At 43.2% G+C, this 20,650-nt stretch overlaps 1 protein-coding gene across 1 annotated transcript in view; it reads left to right on the forward strand.

Moving 5' to 3' along the window:
• Nucleotides 1–20,650, forward strand: part of LOC124263671 (phospholipid transfer protein C2CD2L-like) — a 106,391-nt gene that overhangs the window by 25,815 nt on the left and 59,926 nt on the right. The window contains exon 2 of the mRNA XM_046698329.1: nt 20,199–20,294. Within this exon, the coding sequence (XP_046554285.1) occupies nt 20,199–20,294 (96 nt within the window). The remainder of the gene's footprint in view (nt 1–20,198; nt 20,295–20,650) is intronic.

Consider the following 20,650-nt stretch of genomic DNA (forward strand, 5'->3'; position numbering starts at 1 on the left):
ATTGGTTTGTTTTGCGGCATAAACAAGTTGATGTTTATTACACGTGACTGCGGAGGATGCAGGTTTGTGGGGTGCCTCTGTGGCTGAGTCTGGGTTGTGGGGTGCCTCTGTGGCTGAGTCTGGGTTGTGGGGTGCCTCTGTGGCTGAGTCTGGGTTGTGGGGTCCCTCTGTGGCTGAGTCTGGGTTGTGGGGGGTCCCTCTGTGGCTGAGTCTGGGTTGTGGGGGGTCCCTCTGTGGCTGAGTCTGGGTTGTGGGGTCCCTCTGTGGCTGAGTCTGGGTTGTGGGGTCCCTCTGTGGCTGAGTCTGGGTTGTGGGGGTGCCTCTGTGGCTGAGTCTGGGTTGTGGGGTGCCTCTGTGGCTGAGTCTGGGTTTTGGGGGTCCCTCTGTGGCTGAGTCTGGGTTGTGGGGTCCCTCTGTGGCTGAGTCTGGGTTGTGGGGGTGCCTCTGTGGCTGAGTCTGGGTTGTGGGGGTGCCTCTGTGGCTGAGTCTGGGTTGTGGGGTCCCTCTGTGGCTGAGTCTGGGTTGTGGGGGGTCCCTCTGTGGCTGAGTCTGGGTTGTGGGGTCCCTCTGTGGCTGAGTCTGGGTTGTGGGGTCCCTCTGTGGCTGAGCTCTGGCTGAGTCTTTGTGGGGTCCCTCTGTGGCTGAGTCTGGGTTGTGGGGTCCCTCTGTGGCTGAGTCTGGGTTGTGGGGTCCCTCTGTCGCTGAGTCTGGGTTGTGATGTTGATGCACCAGCTTCCAGTACACGCATAGACAGCCGACACGAGATGAACAGCTAGAGCTGGCTCAGGTCCTTAGCTTGCCAATGTACAACATATTTCTTAAAGACATCCTTGTCAGGAGGGAACAGTTTCATCTGACAAATTCAAGTCACAGTGATGTTGCCACATGGAGGGCTAATGTGAATCCTGTATCATACACAACCAAGTATTATTCTGTGAAGGATTTAACCATACACAGTCAAGGGTACACATGCGAGGGTTTAACATACATGGTCAAGGGTACACATGCGAGGGTTTAACATACACGGTCAAGGGTACACATGCGAGGGTTTAACATACACAGTCAAGGGTACACATGTGAGGGTTTAACATACACACTCAAGGGTACAGATGTGAGGGTTTAACATACACAGTCAAGGGTACAGATGTGAGGGTTTAACATACTGTCAAGGGTACAGATGTGAGGGTTTAACATACACAGTCAAGGGTACAGATTTTAGGGTTTAACATACACACTCAAGGGTACAGATGTGAGGGTTTAACATACACACTCAAGGGTACAGATTTTAGGGTTTAACATTCTCAGTCAAGGGTACAGATTTTAGGGTATAACATACTCAGTCAAGGGTACAGATTTGAGGGTTTAACATACTCAGTCAAGGGTACAGATTTGAGGGTTTAACATACTCAGTCAAGGGTACAGATTTGAGGGTTTAATATACAGTCAAGGGTACAGATGTGAGGGTTTAACCATGCATAGTCACACACACTTGACTGTCGAAAACTGACAGCTTGAGCCAATTTGTTTCTTCATGTATGTTTAATGTCCTAATTATCAGCCTTGTGTTGTAGGCATGAGTTAATGACTTTTGGGAAAGGCTTTTTTTCACCTTATTTATATTGATGTATTGTTAAATCTTTTTCTGCCGCTGATCTATTAATCCCCAGTTTGACTCGAGTGATCATTAGATGTTGTGATCACTGTTAGTGTTGTTGGTAATATCCTCCAGATTATGCCAGTTACCGTGTGTTGACGGAGAGGCACATGACGTGTATTGATTGTAATAACGCGCTTGTGTCTGCTACCACATAGCATGTCCACATAGCGTGTTAACTCAGTTAATTGCATCTAATGGCTGACCATCAGGATGTCGTACCTGACTTGTCAATCCGCTGTGTGATTGGCAGCAATTGATAAACTGAGCTTTTCATTCGTTGAGTTTCTTTTTATGATTGTTGGAGAGGATAGTTCCTGTTGACAATCAGGATTATTGAAGGAGCTGATATTTCTTCCACCCTCCCTATCTCCTCTCCTCCCTATCTCCTCTCCTCTCCTCCCTATCTCCTCTCCTCCCTATCTCCTCTCCTCCCTATCTCCTCCCTATCTCCTCCCTATCTCCTCCCTATCTCCTCTCCTCACTATCTCCTCACTATCTCCTCACTATCTCCTCACTATCTCCTCTCCTCACTATCTCCTCTCCTCACTATCTCCTCCCTATCTCCTCACTATCTCCTCTCCTCCCTATCTCCTCACTATCTCCCTATCTCCTCTCTCCTATCTCCTCTCCTCCCTATCTCCTCTCCTCATCTCCTCTCCTCCCCATCTCTCCTCCTCCATCTCCTCCCTATCTCCTCACTATCTCCTCCCTATCTCCTCACTATCTCCTCCCTATCTCCTCACTATCTCCTCTCCTCCCTATCTCCTCACTATCTCCTCCTATCTCCTCCCTATCTCCTCTCCTCACTATCTCCTCTCCTCACTATCTCCTCCCTATCTCCTCACTATCTCCTCCCTATCTCCTCTCCTCACTATCTCCTCCCTATCTCCTCACTATCTCCTCCTCCTATCTCCTCCCTATCTCCTCTCCTCACTATCTCCTCACTATATCCTATCTCCTCTCCTCACTATCTCCTCACCATCTCCTCTCCTCACTATCTCCTCTCCTCACTATCTCCTCCCCATCTCCTCACTATCTCCTCCCCATCTCCTCACCATCCACCCCGTATCAGTCTCGGTTGGTGGGGTGGGCTGGGCAGGGGGGGATTCATAGGAGATTCAACACAAGCCCTGAAAATAGCGTCAATCCATGCTCTCTTAATCATGTTTTGGTAACAAGGTATATTTCAACCAGAAGCAGACGCCAGAATCTGTGAACATTGCACACACAGCTATTCCTGTCAGCATCACCAGTTGATTCAGTGAAACCCAGCCTCTACCCTCAACCCTGCCTTCGCAGTGGAGCTATTGCTGTCCCCCACGTTGCTACAAGGAACATGAAGAGATCTCAGTCTGATTATTCTGGGAGGTTTCTGACGGCATGTGAACGTTGAGAAGGCCTGGATCGACGTCAGTACCTCCCCAGATTTCATCTGGCACACAACTAGCGGCCATCATCTCACCTGTACTGCCTTAATCAACTACAGAATTCATTTCTGAAATGGCACAGGATCTCTTCCCTAGAACGCTGCTGTTCCAGACGCACTATGACTTGCTGTGGTTCAGTTGACAGAACGTTGGCTAGGAGAGGTGGGAGGTTCCAGACACACTATGACTTGCTGTGGTTCAGTTGACAGAACGTTGGCTAGGAGAGGTGGGAGGTTCCAGACACACTATGACTTGCTGTGGTTCAGTTGACAGAACGTTGGCTAGGAGAGGTGGGAGGTTCCAGACGCACTATGACTTGCTGTGGTTCAGTTGACAGAACGTTGGCTAGGAGAGGTGGGGTTTTGATCTCTGCTTGCATCATACTGAAAGATGTTCAAGATGTAGCTGTCATCACTCTCCCTCATCCTGCTGCCCTGTTGGTGCCAGCAGTCAGGAGGATGCTGGACCGGAACCAGGGGACTGTGGGGTGTCCATGTCCAGCAAACTGGCAGAAGCTGTCACACACACATTACCCCCTCTGGTACACGGTTTGTACAACTTGAGACATGGAGATGCTCTGGTACACGGTTTGTACAACTTGAGACATGGAGATGCTCTGGTACACGGTTTGTACAACTTGAGACATGGAGATGCTCTGGTACATGGTTCTGTACAACTTGAGACATGGAAATGCGCTGGTACACGGTTCTGTACAACTTGAGACATGGAGATGCTGGTACACGGTTTGTACAACTTGAGACATGGAGATGCTCTGGTACACGGTTCTGTACAACTTGAGACATGGAGATGCTCTGGTACACGGTTTGTACAACTTGAGACATGGAGATGCTCTGTACTCTGGTACGGGTTTGTACAACTTGAGACATGGAGATGCTCTGGTACATGGTTCTGTACAACCTGAGACATGGAGATGCTCTGGTACACGGTTTGTACAACTTGAGACATGGAGATGCTCTGGTACACGGTTTGTACAACTTGAGACATGGAGATGCTCTGGTACATGGTTCTTTAGAACTTGGGACATGGAGATGCGCTGGTACACGGTTCTGTACAACTTGAGACATGTAGATGCTCTGGTACACGGTTTGTACAACTTGAGACATGGAGATGCTCTGGTACATGGTTCTTTAGAACTTGGGACATGGAGATGCTCTGGTACATGGTTCTTTAGAACTTGGGACATGGAGATGCTCTGGTACATGGTTCTGTACAACCTGTACAACTTGAGACATGGAGATGCTCTGGTACATGGTTCTGAGACGGTTTGTACAACTTGAGACATGGAGATGCTCTGGTACATGGTTCTTTAGAACTTGGGACATGGAGATGCTCTGGTACATGGTTCTTTAGAACTTGGGACATGGAGATGCTCTGGTACATGGTTCTTTAGAACTTGGGACATGGAGATGCTCTGGTACATGGTTCTGTACAACTTGAGACATGGAGATGCTCTGGTACATGGTTCTGTAGAACGTGAGACATGGAGATGCTCTGGTACATGGTTCTGTACAACTTGGGACATGTAGATGCTCTGGTACATGGTTCTGTAGAACGTGAGACATGGAGATGCTCTGGTACATGGTTCTGTAGAACTTGGGATATAGAGACTCCTTGGTATATGGCTATTCTACAAAACAGACACCTCCTGCCTCTCAGTGGCAACCAGCGATCAAGTGATATGAGCTTTACAGTATATCTATGTAGGGGAAGGTTAATGTACAGGACTATATTGCTAATGGGCACAGGGCTTCACATAATCAATAAATCTCGGCTGCTCTCTGCTGGTGGCAGTTAAAGCAGGTAGTTTCTGAGAGTTGTCTCCCTTGCCTGCCTGTTTTCTGTTCAGAAGCTGTATGTCTGAATTTGTCAGAATCAGTCTGTCTAGCAAGTGTTACAACATTACGGTTCTTGGTTTGTTAGGATAAGTCCGTCTAGCAAGTGTTACAACATTACGGTTCTTGGTTTGTTAGGATAAGTCCGTCTAGCAAGTGTTACAACATTACGGTTCTTAGTTTGTTAGGATAAGTCCGTCTAGCAAGTGTTACAACATTACGGTTCTTGGTTTGTTAGGATAAGTCTGTCTAGCAAGTGTTACAACATTACGGTTCTTGGTTTGTTACGGATAAGTGTTAGATCTAGCAAGTGTTACAACATTACGGTTCTTGGTTTGTTAGGATAAGTCTGTCTAGCAAGTGTTACAACATTACGGTTCTTAGTTTGTTAGGATAAGTCCGTCTAGCATGTGTTACAACATTACGGTTCTTAGTTTGTTAGGATAAGTCCGTTACGTTTCTAGCAAGTGTTACAACATTACGGTTCTTAGTTTGTTAGGATAAGTCCGTCTAGCATGTGTTACAACATTACGGTTCTTGGTTTGTTAGGATAAGTCCGTCTAGCATGTGTTACAACATTACGGTTCTTAGTTTGTTAGGATAAGTCCGTCTAGCAAGTGTTACAACATTACGGTTCTTGGTTTGTTAGGATAAGTCCGTCTAGCAAGTGTTACAACATTACGGTTCTTGGTTTGTTAGGATAAGTCCGTCTAGCAAGTGTTACAACATTACGGTTCTTGATTTGTTAGGATAAGTCCGTCTAGCATGTGTTACAACATTACGGTTCTTAGTTTTGTTAGGATAAGTTCTTGTGTTAACAACATTCATGGTTTGGATAAGTCAACGTCTAGCAAGTGTTACAACATTACGGTTCTTGGTTTGTTAGGATAAGTCCGTCTAGCAGTCCGGCCTGTTACAACATTACGGTTCTTGGTTTGTTAGGATAAGTCCGTCTAGCATGTGTTACAACATTACGGTTCTTGGTTTGTTAGGATAAGTCCGTCTAGCAAGTGTTACAACATTACGGTTCTTAGTTTGTTAGGATAAGTCCGTCTAGCAAGTGTTACAACATTACGGTTCTTGGTTTGTTAGGATAAGTCCGTCTAGCATGTGTTACAACATTACGGTTCTTAGTTTGTTAGGATAAGTCCGTCTAGCATGTGTTACAACATTACGGTTCTTGGTTTGTTAGGATAAGTCCGTCTAGCATGTGTTACAACATTACGGTTCTTAATTTGATAGCAACTTGGTGTTTTTCCACGGTTACTAACTCTTTGCAACCACATGACGGAACCACACTTTCTCACTCTCTCACTCTCTCACTCTCTCCCATACCTGATCTCAGCTTGGTGTAATAACATTCACATCTTCTCACCTGAATGTAGGTCAAGTGTTACAGAGATGTAGGTCAATACTGCATCTGGAGCCCAGGTGGGGATGCTGTCAGTACTTCTAGGGAGGGGTGACATTTTGGTCACTACGCGTGACCTACACGTGACCTACCCGAGTGGGTCTGCTGTCAGCAGTGTGTCTGTAGCCAGCTTCATCTATGGCTTTGTAGAACATGTTGTAAGACAAGCCTCTGCTGCATCTGGCAGCCGTCAGTGCTGCCTGAGGAAGTGGGTGCTTCACGGGTGTGGCCTACTGAGTGGAGGGAGAAGTGGATCTACTATAGGGGCCCTCTGGAATAGGCCGGAGTGTCTACCATTAGCTCAGTAAGTCAAAGGTTCGTCAATGAGGTACAAGTGGCCTGTACATCGCTCACATCACAGGTTCAGATGGGAAGGTGCACATCAGTAGTCTGACAGTATGAAGGCCACATCAGTGTCTGACAGTATGAAGGCCACATCAGTTGTCTGACAGTATGAAGGCATCAGTAGTCATCAAGGCCACATCAGTAGTCTGACAGTATGAAGGCCCCATCAGTAGTCTGACAGTATGAAGGCCACATCAGTAGTCTGACAGTATGAAGGCCACATCAGTAGTCTGACAGTATGAAGGCCACATCAGTAGTCTGACAGTATGAAGGCCACATCAGTAGTCTGACAGTATGAAGGCCACATCAGTAGTCTGACAGTATGAAGGCCACATCAGTAGTCTGACAGTATGAAGGCCACATCAGTTAGTCTGACGACAGTATGAAGGCCACATCAGTAGTCTGACAGTATGAAGGCCACATCAGTAGTCTGACAGTAGTATGAAGGCCACATCAGTAGTCTGACAGTATGAAGGCCACATCAGTAGTCTGACAGTATGAAGGCCACATCAGTAGTCTGACAGTATGAAGGCCACATCAGTTGTCTGACAGTATGAAGGCCACATCAGTAGTCTGACAGTATGAAGGCCACATCAGTAGTCTGACAGTATGAAGGCCACATCAGTAGTCTGACAGTATGAAGGCCACATCAGTAGTCTGACAGTATGAAGGCCACATCAGTTGTCTGACAGTATGAAGGCCACATCAGTAGTCTGACAGTATGAAGGCCACATCAGTTGTCTGACAGTATGAAGGCCACATCAGTAGTCTGACAGTATGAAGGCCACATCAGTAGTCTGACAGTATGAAGGCCACATCAGTAGTCTGACAGTATGAAGGCCACATCAGTTGTCTGACAGTATGAAGGCCACATCAGTAGTCTGACAGTATGAAGGCCACATCAGTAGTCTGACAGTATGAAGGCCACATCAGTTGTCTGACAGTATGAAGGCCACATCAGTCTGTATGAAGGCCACATCAGTTGTCTGACAGTATGAAGGCCACATCAGTAGTCTCTGACAGTATGACAGTATGAAGGCCACATCAGTTGTCTGACAGTATGAAGGCCACATCAGTTGTCTGACAGTATGAAGGCCACATCAGTAGTCTGACAGTATGAAGGCCACATCAGTAGTCACATCAGTTGTCTGACAGTATGAAGGCCACATCAGTAGTCTGACAGTATGAAGGCCACATCAGTTGTCTGACAGTATGAAGGCCACATCAGTAGTCTGACAGTATGCAGGCCACATCAGTAGTCTGACAGTATGAAGGCCACATCAGTAGTCTGACAGTATGAAGGCCACATCAGTTGTCTGACAGTATGAAGGCCACATCAGTCAGTAGTCTGACAGTATGAAGACAGCCACATCAGTAGTCTGACAGTATGAAGGCCACATCAGTTGTCTGACAGTATGAGGGCTACATCAGTCTGTCTGACAGTATGAAGGCCCACATCAGTAGTCTGACAGTATGCCACATCAGGCCACATCAGTTGTCTGACAGTATGAAGGCCACATCAGTAGTCTGACAGTATGAAGGCCACATCAGTAGTCTGACAGTATGAAGGCCACATCAGTAGTCTGACAGTATGAAGGCCACATCAGTTGTCTGTACAGGCCACATCAGTTGTCTGTATGCAGGCCACATCAGTAGTCTGACAGTATGAAGGCCACATCAGTAGTCTGACAGTATGAAGGACAGTTGTCTGACAGTATGAAGGCCACATATGAAGGCCACATCAGTAGTCTGACAGTATGAAGGCCACATCAGTTGTCTGACAGTATGAAGGCCACATCAGTAGTCTGACAGTATGAAGGCCACATCAGTAGTCTGACAGTATGAAGGCCATCAGTAGTCTGACAGTATGCAGGCCACATCAGTAGTCTGACAGTATGCAGGCCACATCAGTAGTCTGACAGTATGCAGGCTATGCTGGCATCTTTACCTGGAGAATATTCTTATAGTTGATAGATTTGGCAGATTGTGTACAATGGTAACTGTATTGACTTGTGTAAGGCAGACATCATCGGGCATTGTGCAGTGGTGAGGTGGGTGAAATTGGGTTTAACATCGTGCTTGAGAATATTTCGCTCATATGACGACATGCATGCATGTGTGTATGTGTATGTGCGGCTGCTTGTACTAGCCCAGACTTAAGCTGGTTTTATAGTGCTAGCCCACTGAGATACCGTGCCACAGTTAAGCATGAATACCCCACTCAGACGCATTATACTGACTCCGAGCCGACCAGTCCTTGTTGTACCCATTAATGCCGAGCGCCAGGCAGGGACCAACAAGTACCATATTTTAACGTCTTTTGGTATGACGCGGTAGGGGATCGAACCCGCGACCTTCCACTCTCCGGGCGGACGCTCTAACCACTACACCACGGAGGCGGCCATTGGGCAGTGGACAATGTTGATGTTGATGATGATGATGATGATGATGATGATGATGATGATGATGATGATGATTGCTCATGTTTGGATGCTGACAGGACTGCATGTTAAACAAGAGCCCCAGGCAGGCAAATTTGAAAACAAATAATTATTATTTTGTCAGGTAATATTTTCCAAAATACTGAGGTAGTTTAACATTACATTCTTGTAAAACTAACCTCCTAAACATGTTCCACACCATTAGTTCTGTTGTGAGACATATACAAGTTACCTCTACAAAGCTATACCTCAAGTTCTGTTGTGAGAGATATACAAGTTATATCTACAAAGCTATACCTTTAGTTCTGTTGTGAGAGATATACAAGTTATATCTACAAAGCTATACCTTTAGTTCTGCTGTGAGACATATACAAGTTATATCTACAAAGCTATACCTTTAGTTCTGCTGTGAGACATATACAAGTTATATCTACAAAGCTATACCTTTAGTTCTGCTGTGAGACATATACAAGTTATATCTACAAAGCTATACCTTTAGTTCTGCTGTGAGACATATACAAGTTATATCTACAAAGCTATACCTTTAGTTCTGCTGTGAGACATATACAAGTTATATCTACAAAGCTATACCTTTAGTTCTGCTGTGAGACATATACAAGTTATATCTACAAAGCTATACCTTTAGTTCTGCTGTGAGACATATACAAGTTATATCTACAAAGCTATACCTTTAGTTCTGCTGTGAGACATATACAAGTTATATCTACAAAGCTATACCTTTAGTTCTGCTGTGAGACATATACAAGTTATATCTACAAAGCTATACCTTTAGTTCTGCTGTGAGACATATACAAGTTATATCTACAAAGCTATACCTTTAGTTCTGCTGTGAGACATATACAAGTTATATCTACAAAGCTATACCTTTAGTTCTGCTGTGAGACATATACAAGTTATATCTACAAAGCTATACCTTTAGTTCTGCTGTGAGACATATACAAGTTATATCTACAAAGCTATACCTTTAGTTCTGCTGTGAGACATATACAAGTTATATCTACAAAGCTATACCTTTAGTTCTGTTGTGAGAGATATACAAGTTATATCTACAAAGCTATACCTTTAGTTCTGCTGTGAGACATATACAAGTTATATCTACAAAGCTATACCTTTAGTTCTGCTGTGAGACATATACAAGTTATATCTACAAAGCTATACCTTTAGTTCTGCTGTGAGACATATACAAGTTATATCTACAAAGCTATACCTTTAGTTCTGCTGTGAGACATATACAAGTTATATCTACAAAGCTATACCTTTAGTTCTGCTGTGAGACATATACAAGTTATATCTACAAAGCTATACCTTTAGTTCTGCTGTGAGACATATACAAGTTATATCTACAAAGCTATACCTTTAGTTCTGCTGTGAGACATATACAAGTTATATCTACAAAGCTATACCTTTAGTTCTGCTGTGAGACATATACAAGTTATATCTACAAAGCTATACCTTTAGTTCTGCTGTGAGACATATACAAGTTATATCTACAAAGCTATACCTTTAGTTCTGCTGTGAGACATATACAAGTTACCTCTACAAAGCTATACCTTTAGTTCTGCTGTGAGACATATACAAGTTATATCTACAAAGCTATACCTTTAGTTCTGCTGTGAGACATATACAAGTTATATCTACAAAGCTATACCTTTAGTTCTGCTGTGAGACATATACAAGTTATATCTACAAAGCTATACCTTTAGTTCTGCTGTGAGACATATACAAGTTATATCTACAAAGCTATACCTTTAGTTCTGCTGTGAGACATATACAAGTTATATCTACAAAGCTATACCTTTAGTTCTGCTGTGAGACATATACAAGTTATATCTACAAAGCTATACCTTTAGTTCTGCTGTGAGACATATACAAGTTATATCTACAAAGCTATACCTTTAGTTCTGTTGTGAGACATATACAAGTTATATCTACAAAGCTATACCTTTAGTTCTGTTGTGAGACATATACAAGTTATATCTACAAAGCTATACCTTTAGTTCTGCTGTGAGACATATACAAGTTATATCTACAAAGCTATACCTTTAGTTCTGCTGTGAGACATATACAAGTTATATCTACAAAGCTATACCTTTAGTTCTGCTGTGAGACATATACAAGTTATATCTACAAAGCTATACCTTTAGTTCTGCTGTGAGACATATACAAGTTATATCTACAAAGCTATACCTTTAGTTCTGCTGTGAGACATATACAAGTTATATCTACAAAGCTATACCTTTAGTTCTGCTGTGAGACATATACAAGTTATATCTACAAAGCTATACCTTTAGTTCTGCTGTGAGACATATACAAGTTATATCTACAAAGCTATACCTTTAGTTCTGCTGTGAGACATATACAAGTTATATCTACAAAGCTATACCTTTAGTTCTGCTGTGAGACATATACAAGTTATATCTACAAAGCTATACCTTTAGTTCTGCTGTGAGACATATACAAGTTATATCTACAAAGCTATACCTTTAGTTCTGCTGTGAGACATATACAAGTTATATCTACAAAGCTATACCTTTAGTTCTGCTGTGAGACATATACAAGTTATATCTACAAAGCTATACCTTTAGCAAGTTACCTCTAGCTATACCTTTAGTTCTGCTGTGAGACATATACAAGTTACCTCTACAAAGCTATACCTTTAAGAGACATATACAAGTTATATCTACAAAGCTATACCTTTAGTTCTGCTGTGAGACATATACAAGTTACCTCTACAAAGCTATACCTTTAGTTCTGCTGTGAGACATATACAAGTTACCTCTACAAAGCTATACCTTTAGTTCTGCTGTGAGACATATACAAGTTATATCTACAAAGCTATACCTTTAGTTCTGCTGTGAGACATATACAAGTTATATCTACAAAGCTATACCTTTAGTTCTGCTGTGAGACATATACAAGTTATATCTACAAAGCTATACCTTTAGTTCTGCTGTGAGACATATACAAGTTACCTCTACAAAGCTATACCTTTAGTTCTGCTGTGAGACATATACAAGTTACCTCTACAAAGCTATACCTTTAGTTCTGCTGTGAGACATATACAAGTTACCTCTACAAAGCTATACCTTTAGTTCTGCTGTGAGACATATACAAGTTACCTCTACAAAGCTATACCTTTAGTTCTGCTGTGAGACATATACAAGTTATATCTACAAAGCTATACCTTTAGTTCTGCTGTGAGACATATACAAGTTATATCTACAAAGCTATACCTTTAGTTCTGCTGTGAGACATATACAAGTTATATCTACAAAGCTATACCTTTAGTTCAACTATAACAGCATGAATTGGGAGATGTTTAATTGTGGTTTGGGATATTCTGATATCGGTCTCTGAGCTGAGCTGATGGTGAACCTGGTATGTGTACACTACTGTTTAGTTTCTGTACCTGAAGCAAAACTCGTGAAGTACTGGATGATATGGCTGCCTGCTGACTCGGTAATCATGGCTCGATATCCTCACAGCGTGTGTTGCCCAGCGTGGTGGAGGCAGATAGTCAGCTGTACCTGTGCCGATTCCATGGAGGGCAAAAATAACTTCTGGCAAGCAGGACTTCAACGGGGAGAATGTTGTCCGGGAACAGTTATGTGGGTATTTTTAAACAGTTTTGTATCTTCCTCGTACAGACTGGTGCACTAAAGTTATCCGAAACGGCTGAGCCAGGGAAGATGCATCTGTTAATGCTAGGTAATAATTCTCACACTGGCTCCATCAACAAACAGCGTGTGATGTGTTTGTGTAACCTGCGACATTAAAGACCATTATGTCCGTTGAATATGGACAGTTTATCAACTGTGTAAATCTCTTCCATAAAGTGGGATTTACTATCTCCAAGACAGCTTGGCTGTCTGGTTTGGCTGGTGTTACATACATACAAATGATGATGATGATGATGATGATGATGATGATGATGATGATGATGATGATGATGATGATGATGAATATTGCTGAGTGTGGCGCGAAACAACCAACCAATTAATATTATTCCTGATTAAAGTGATGACAAATGCAGGAATCATGCTGGTTCCCAACATGTCCTGAAGGTGAAGGTCATCCTCCTCCAGGTCTGGCTTTCGGACCTGCTTGTTAAGATGTTGATCTAATTCTTCACCATGGGCATGTTACCATGGAAACCTGGCTGACTGGCAAAATAATATTGTCCTGGTTGTCATGCTCCCCTGCAAATACTCGGGGTTGATGATCGTATAGTTTGTCTGACGACTGCAAGGGGTCCTCACACAAAGAGTCAGGTCTCCTCACACAAAGAGTCAGGTCTCCTTGCCCAAAGAGTCAGGTCTCCTCGCCCAAAGAGTCAGGTCTCCTCGCCCAAAGAGTCAGGTCTCCTCGCCCAAAGAGTCAGGTCTCCTCACCCAAAGAGTCAGGTCTCCTTGCCCAAAGAGTCGGGTCTCCTTGCCCAAAGAGTCAGGTCTCCTCACCCAAAGAGTCAGGTCTCCTCACCCAAAGAGTCAGGTCTCCTCACCCAAAGAGTCAGGTCTCCTCACCCAAAGAGTCAGGTCTCTTCACCCAAAGAGTCAGGTATCCCAGTGAGGGAAGAGTGAGGTCTCCTCGCCTGAGTCGGGTCTCCTGATGAAGGAAAACACTGGTTGGCTGCCTTAGTTGTGACAAGATGTGCTGTATGTGATGGAGTTGATGCTGATGATGTTGATGATACTGATGATGCTAATCACCAGATTGCCTCATCTAGGCCTCATGTTCAGGAGTTTGAATCCCAGCTGATCCTGATTCCAGCCCTGACAGCATCACACCCTGTGTTTGTGGATTGCACCAAACTGGTCAACAGCTGAATCCGGCTTCACTTCCTGCCGCATCTTGCTAGCCGGCCATTATGTAACTGAAGTCCAGGTCAGGGAAAGCATCTCATCGTAACAGCTGTAGTCCGCTTCAGCCTGCTTCCCTAACAACTGATAAGAGAGATGTTCAAACTGACAACTGTACAGCTTGATGTATGTGAACCTAGCAGATCACACTGACACAATACTGGTGTAGGCTTGAGTTGAACTTGTGTTAATGTGTTATTGTACAGATGTTGAATGTGAAACTAGCAGATCACACCGACACAATACTGGTGTAGGCTTGAGTTGAACTTGTGTTAATATGTTATCGTACAGATGTTGAATGTGAAACTAGATCACACGGTACGCAATAGTAGTGTAGGCTTGAGTTGAACTTGTGTTAATGTGTTATCTTACATAGGTTCAATGTGAAACTAGCAGAACTCACCAACACAATAGTAGTGTAGGCTTGAGATGAACTTGTGTTAATGTGTTATCTTACAGAGGTTCAATGTGAAACTAGCAGAACTCACCAACACAATAGTAGTGTAGGCTTGAGATGAACTTGTGTTAATGTGTTATCTTACAGTGGTTCAATGTGAAACTAGCAGAACTCACCAACACAATAGTAGTGTAGGCTTGAGATGAACTTGTGTTAATGTGTTATCTTACAGAGGTTCAATGTGAAACTAGCAGAACTCACCGACACAATCTGCTATACTGGTGTAGGCTTGAGTTGAACTTGTGTTAATGTGATATCTGAAAATCTAAAACTTCAGCCATGACTTGTAGACCCTTACTGAGTAGAAGATACAATTAACCTTACAACTATTTTTTTCCCACTGATTGCTTTAGAATATGGGCATACGTCCGATTTGTTCCACCTTGATGCTGAGACAATATCCTCCTCAAGAACTTTTCCCAAATCCCTAAAGGCTGGAGATGAGATTTCTTCATCGCTATGGCAACTAATGCTCCTATTTCTCAGTTTACCGTGAGTGGTAAACTATTTAACAGTACAGACCCAGGCATTAAGCAATTTCCCCATCATAACTGTGCCCTGGTGTGTGTCTTGCTTGCTATGGGAGTTAGCTGTCGGTCATTGTGTTGTGGACCACACGTAGAGGCCAGCAAGGTCACGACATGTCTGGTGAATCTGGTCAAGGAAGGTGTCCATTGTGATGATGTCTGTCTTATAGTGACTAATTCAGGACAGCCATCGTCCAAATATTTAAAATGTCCAAAAACTATGTAGCCAAGAAATGTGGGAGTTAATAATTATTTAAATTGCAATCTTAATCCTTATCACTACCACAGTGTACATTGTCTTGTCAGCCACCCTGTACCACTCTGTCACTTTCATTAATTACTGTATGTGACATTTATACCCTTATTTGGTCATCCCCCTTTGGCCGTGTCTGCCATCACATCAACTGGTTCAAGGAATTGCTATTGTTTCTCTGTCTGTCCATTGTTGAGTCTTCGCCTGTCCATTGTTGTCAAAAACTGTATATATTTGTTCATATCTATATTGTCAAGCAGTCCGGTATTCCGACTGTCTGTGTAGGGCCGACCGCGAGCAGGATAATGCTGGAAACGGCCTGGGGTTGAGCTGGAACTCCGCTCACCTCATTCTTGTATACTTGTTATCCCCCGCAACGCATTTTGCGAGGGGGTATTAAAATGGACTCCGTCCGTGCGTCCGTCCGTCCATGCACATTTGTCTCTTCCAGAGCAGAACTCTGGAATTCTGAATAAAATATTTTTGGCATTTACATGGCAACAAGTTCGACTTAGACTGAAATTAGTGGTAGTGCTCCTTTCTGGAGCAGAACTTTAAAACCTTTCAATACTCTCCTTCCACTTTTCTATATACACACCTAAGTATTTGACATAATCATAACTCGTAGACATAATCATGAAGAGTATTTTGGATATGGCCCAAATGGGATATTGATAACTTTGTCTTCTTGTTTGTCATGTCTTGTGTAAGTAACTAAAGAAGTTTGAACTCAACTATGCCTTTGTTTTCGTCAACGCACACTTCCTCTTAATTTTGAGATAGTTCCCCATTCGACCGTATCTACGCGTTGACAGCTGCATGGGTTTCATGATGAAAGTGGGATATCCTTATGGTCGATATTTGACTATTTGACTGACGTCCCCAAATCCACAGAAATCTAAGGATTGCTTAAGGATGCAGCCGTCCATGAAACTAGCTACAGTTTGTTTATGGAAGCTAATGCTATCAAACGGGTACACTTGAAATTTATGAAACATGTACTATGTGTCAAAATGTTAACACCATCAACTTTCATATATGGAGAATTGGGTACATTCCCTTTGAAAGTTATTCGTCTTGTCAGCATTATCAAATATTGGCGTATTTTGAGAAGTAAACCAGATAGATATATAGTTTTGATATATAATTCATTATTGAATAGTTCAAATGAGAATCCTGATGTTGAAAATTGGGCAAGTTTATTGAGAGATATGTTCTGGTCTAGAGCTTCACCTGGACAAGTCACTTGTTGTTCTGGTCTAGAGCTTCACCTGGACAAGTCACTTGTTGTTCTGGTCTAGAGCTTCACCTGGACAAGTCACTTGTTGTTCTGGTCTAGAGCTTCACCTGGACAAGTCACTTGTTGTTCTGGTCTAGAGCTTCACCTGGACAAGTCACCTGTTGTTCTGGTCTAGAGCTTCACCTGGACAAGTCACTTGTTGTTCTGGTCTAGAGCTTCACCTGGACAAGTCACTTGTTGTTCTGGTCTAGAGCTTCACCTGGACAAGTCACCTGTTGTTCTGGTCTAGAGCTTCACCTGGACAAGTCACTTGTTGTTCTGGTCTAGAGCTTCACCTGGACAAGTCACCTGTTGTTCTGGTCTAGAGCTTCACCTGGACAAGTCACTTGTTGTTCTGGTCTAGAGCTTCACCTGGACAAGTCACTTGTTGTTCTGGTCCTAGAGCTTCACTAGTCACCTGTTGTTCTGGTCTAGAGCTTCACCTGGACAAGTCACTTGTTGTTCTGGTCTAGAGCTTCACCTGGACAAGTCACTTGTTGTTCTGGTCTAGAGTTTCACCTGGACAAGTAACTTGTTGTTCTGGTCTAGAGCTTCACCTGGACAAGTCACTTGTTGTTCTGGTCTAGAGCTTCACCTGGACAAGTCACTTGTTGTTCTGGTCTAGAGCTTCACCTGGACAAGTCACTTGTTGTTCTGGTCTAGAGCTTCACCTGGACAAGTCACTTGTTGTTCTGGTCTAGAGCTTCACCTGGACAAGTCACTTGTTGTTCTGGTCTAGAGCTTCACCTGGACAAGTCACCTGTTGTTCTGGTCTAGAGCTTCACCTGGACAAGTCACCTGTAGTTCTGGTCTAGAGCTTCACCTGGACAAGTCACCTGTTGTTCTGGTCTAGAGCTTCACCTGGACAAGTCACCTGTAGTTAAATTTAAAAATGTTGGTGTTGTTGCTCAAAATGAAAATTGGTCGTTTGAAAACGTAAATATGAGAGGTGTTGCCTACGAAGGCCGAGAAAGCTCTACTTCCAATCTGTAAAGTGAGTGAGGAAAGCAAGTATGCTTCATTTTCCACTGCCAGTATTTATTTCAAGAAAACAATGTACCTAGTTCTTGTGTGTAGTGCAGGCTTTATTTTGAAGAAATTTAAAGTTTCATGCATCCTATTTTAAAAGATTTCTAAGCGTTGGTATGCTTGATTCAAATAGAGCTATTCAAGGAGGGATTGGACGCTATACTATGTTTATACTGATACAGATGAAAGGAAAGACATATTGGATTTAACATATGTGTGTGACACTTTCTCATTGCCATTGCTAGAGCTACTGGTTGTCCATGACTGTACCTGATACTGGCAAACATACATGGTCTGGTGGCAGACAGTGACTGTACCTGATACTGGCAAACATACATGGTCTGGTGGCAGACAGTGACTGTACCTGATACTGGCAAACATACATGATCTGGTGGCAGACAGTTATTGTTTTCTTCTGGGATTTCACGTCAGGATTGCCCGACACATTAGTGACAAGTTGTCATGTTTGTGTCTTTAAACAGAGACTTTCATTTTCTTTCACATGCCACGTTTCAAACTGAAGAAAGAAATATTTGCCACATATAAAAGATTCTCAGATCACCACGTAATGGACAAATAACTGGGTTGAAGTTAGTTAAGGTGTGATGGAGTTGCCATGTTGTGGAGCTGGGTACGATTACCAATATGGGTGCAGCGTGTGAAGTGAAATCCGTTACTGGTATCACCCTCCATGATATTGCTGGAAGATTGCTTAACCTCACTCACTCACTCACTCAAACTCTCACTCAAACACTCACTCACTCACTCAAACACTCACTCACTCACACTCTCACTCATTCACTCCACTCAAACACTCACTCAAAACTTAAAGCTCTCAAACACTCACTCACTCACTCACGCTCTCAAACACTCACTCACACTCTCACTCACTCAAAAACGCACTTAAATTCTCAAACACTCACTCACTCACCCGTGCACTCACTCAAACTCTCAAACACTCACACTCACACTCTCACTCACTCACGCACTCACTGAAACACGCACTTAAATTCTCAAACACTCACTCACTCACCCGTGCACTCTCTCAAACACTCACACTCACACTCTCACTCACTCACGCACTCACTCACTGAAACACGCACTTAAATTCTCAAACACCAACACTCTCACTCACTCACTCACTCACTCAAACTCTCAAACACTCACGCACTCACTCAAACTCTCAAGCACTCACACTCTCACTCACTCACTCAAACACTCACTCACTCACTCAAACACTCACTCACTCTTGAAGTGATACAAGTATGTTAATGATATCTTCCTTACAACTAATCATAGGTAGGCGAGTCTTTCTTGATAATTTCATAGAATAGATTTTTGAAAGTACATTTGTGCTACTTTCCTTGTCACAACTTGTTATGTCTAGGTAAATCTTACTTGATAGTCTTTTTTCATTGTTAAATGAATAGGTATTCCTATGTTAAGTGATATGTTCCTAACAACTGATTAACTCTTGACAAATCTTTATTATACATCTGCATGACTCGAGTTAATACATGTGGTGATAAATTCCTGACAAGTTGTAGTGACTGTATATATCCGTTTCAGTTTTTAATGCAGCAATTGCTTGGAGTCTCAGATAAAAATATACTTATCATCTCAGGGGCCCTGACTTGACAAGATATTTGTTTATCGAACTTGATAGTGTTTATCAAGCAGGAAGCATTTTCCCAAAGTGTTGATAACTGTGAGACTTTATTGAGGTCAGGTGCCAGGAAAATGGTATGTACATCAGCTTAAAGAGGCTACTTGCCTCACAACTATGAATACTGCCTCTCCTTGTGATGAATCTCATGATGTTGTCAGGGTAGATATTCCGTATACCCCAAGTGATGATGTTGTCGGGGTAAACGTTCCATATACCCCTAGTGATGATGTTGTCAGGGTAGACGTTCCGTATACCCCCAGTGATGATGTTGTCAGGGTAGATGTTCCGTATACCCCCAGTGATGATGTTGTCAGGGTAGACGTTCTGTATACCCCCAGTGATGATGTCAGGGTAGATGTTCCGTATACTGCCGGTGATGATGTTGTCTGGGTAGACATTCCGTATACCCCCAATGATGATGTTGTCAGGGTAGACATTCCGTATACCCCGAGTGATGATGTTGTCAGGGTAGATGTTCCGTATACCCCTAGTGATGATGTTGTCGGCTTAGAGTTCCGTGTACCCCCATTGATGATGTTGTCGGCTTAGAGTTCCGTGTACCCCCATTGATGATGTTGTCGAGGTAGACGTTCCGTGTACCCCCATTGATGATGTTGTCGAGGTAGACGTTCCGTATACCACCATTGATGATGTTGTTGAGGTAGATGTTCCGTATGCATATTGCCATGTGTTATATCAGCAGATTGCCTTGTGTTCTATCAGCAGATTGTCATGTGTTCTATCAGCAGATTGCCGTGTGTTCTAGCAGCATGTTGTCATGTGTTCCAACTACCAATTGCCATGTGTAATGTGTTCTACCAGCAGATTGTCATGTGTTCCAACTACCAATTGCCATGTGTCATGTGTTCTAGCAGCAGATACAGTCATGTGTTCCAGCTACAGATTCATTCAAAAAAGAAAGAAAGAAAACTAGATAAAGATTGTCATGTGTGATGTGTTGTGGTTCCAGGGTCCTGTACAGACCAAGTTTGAGAGGATCCAGGCCGGGAGCCTGCCGCCCAAGTTTGGAGATATCTCTTGTGAGGCCACACCAGAAGACAAGTTTGTGAGTTGACTTGCTGTGCTTCATTCCTCCCATACCTCAACATAAACATGATTGTGATGTCTTTAGTTATATGCCATCAGCTAGCCTGTCTCACAGTCCCTGAACCATCAGCTAGCCTGTCTCACCGTCCCTGAACCATCAGCTAGCCTGTCTCACAGTCCCTGAACCATATTATTTCCTTGCACCTTGCCCTCCCTGTAATGCTAATGTCCTAAATGATAAGTCTAGATTTCCCCAGGTTCTGAATCTCTGGTCTCCCTGGGGCTCCTTTTCAATTTAAATGGTTTTATTTGTTAGAATGAGAATTCAGTATAGCCAGAGACTAAGCGTTAGTCTAGTCATCAGCCTGTGTCACA

The sequence above is a fragment of the Haliotis rubra genome, unplaced genomic scaffold, assembly GCF_003918875.1.
Source record: "Haliotis rubra isolate DU_JTF1 unplaced genomic scaffold, ASM391887v1 Scf893, whole genome shotgun sequence".
NCBI lineage: Eukaryota > Metazoa > Mollusca > Gastropoda > Lepetellida > Haliotidae > Haliotis > Haliotis rubra.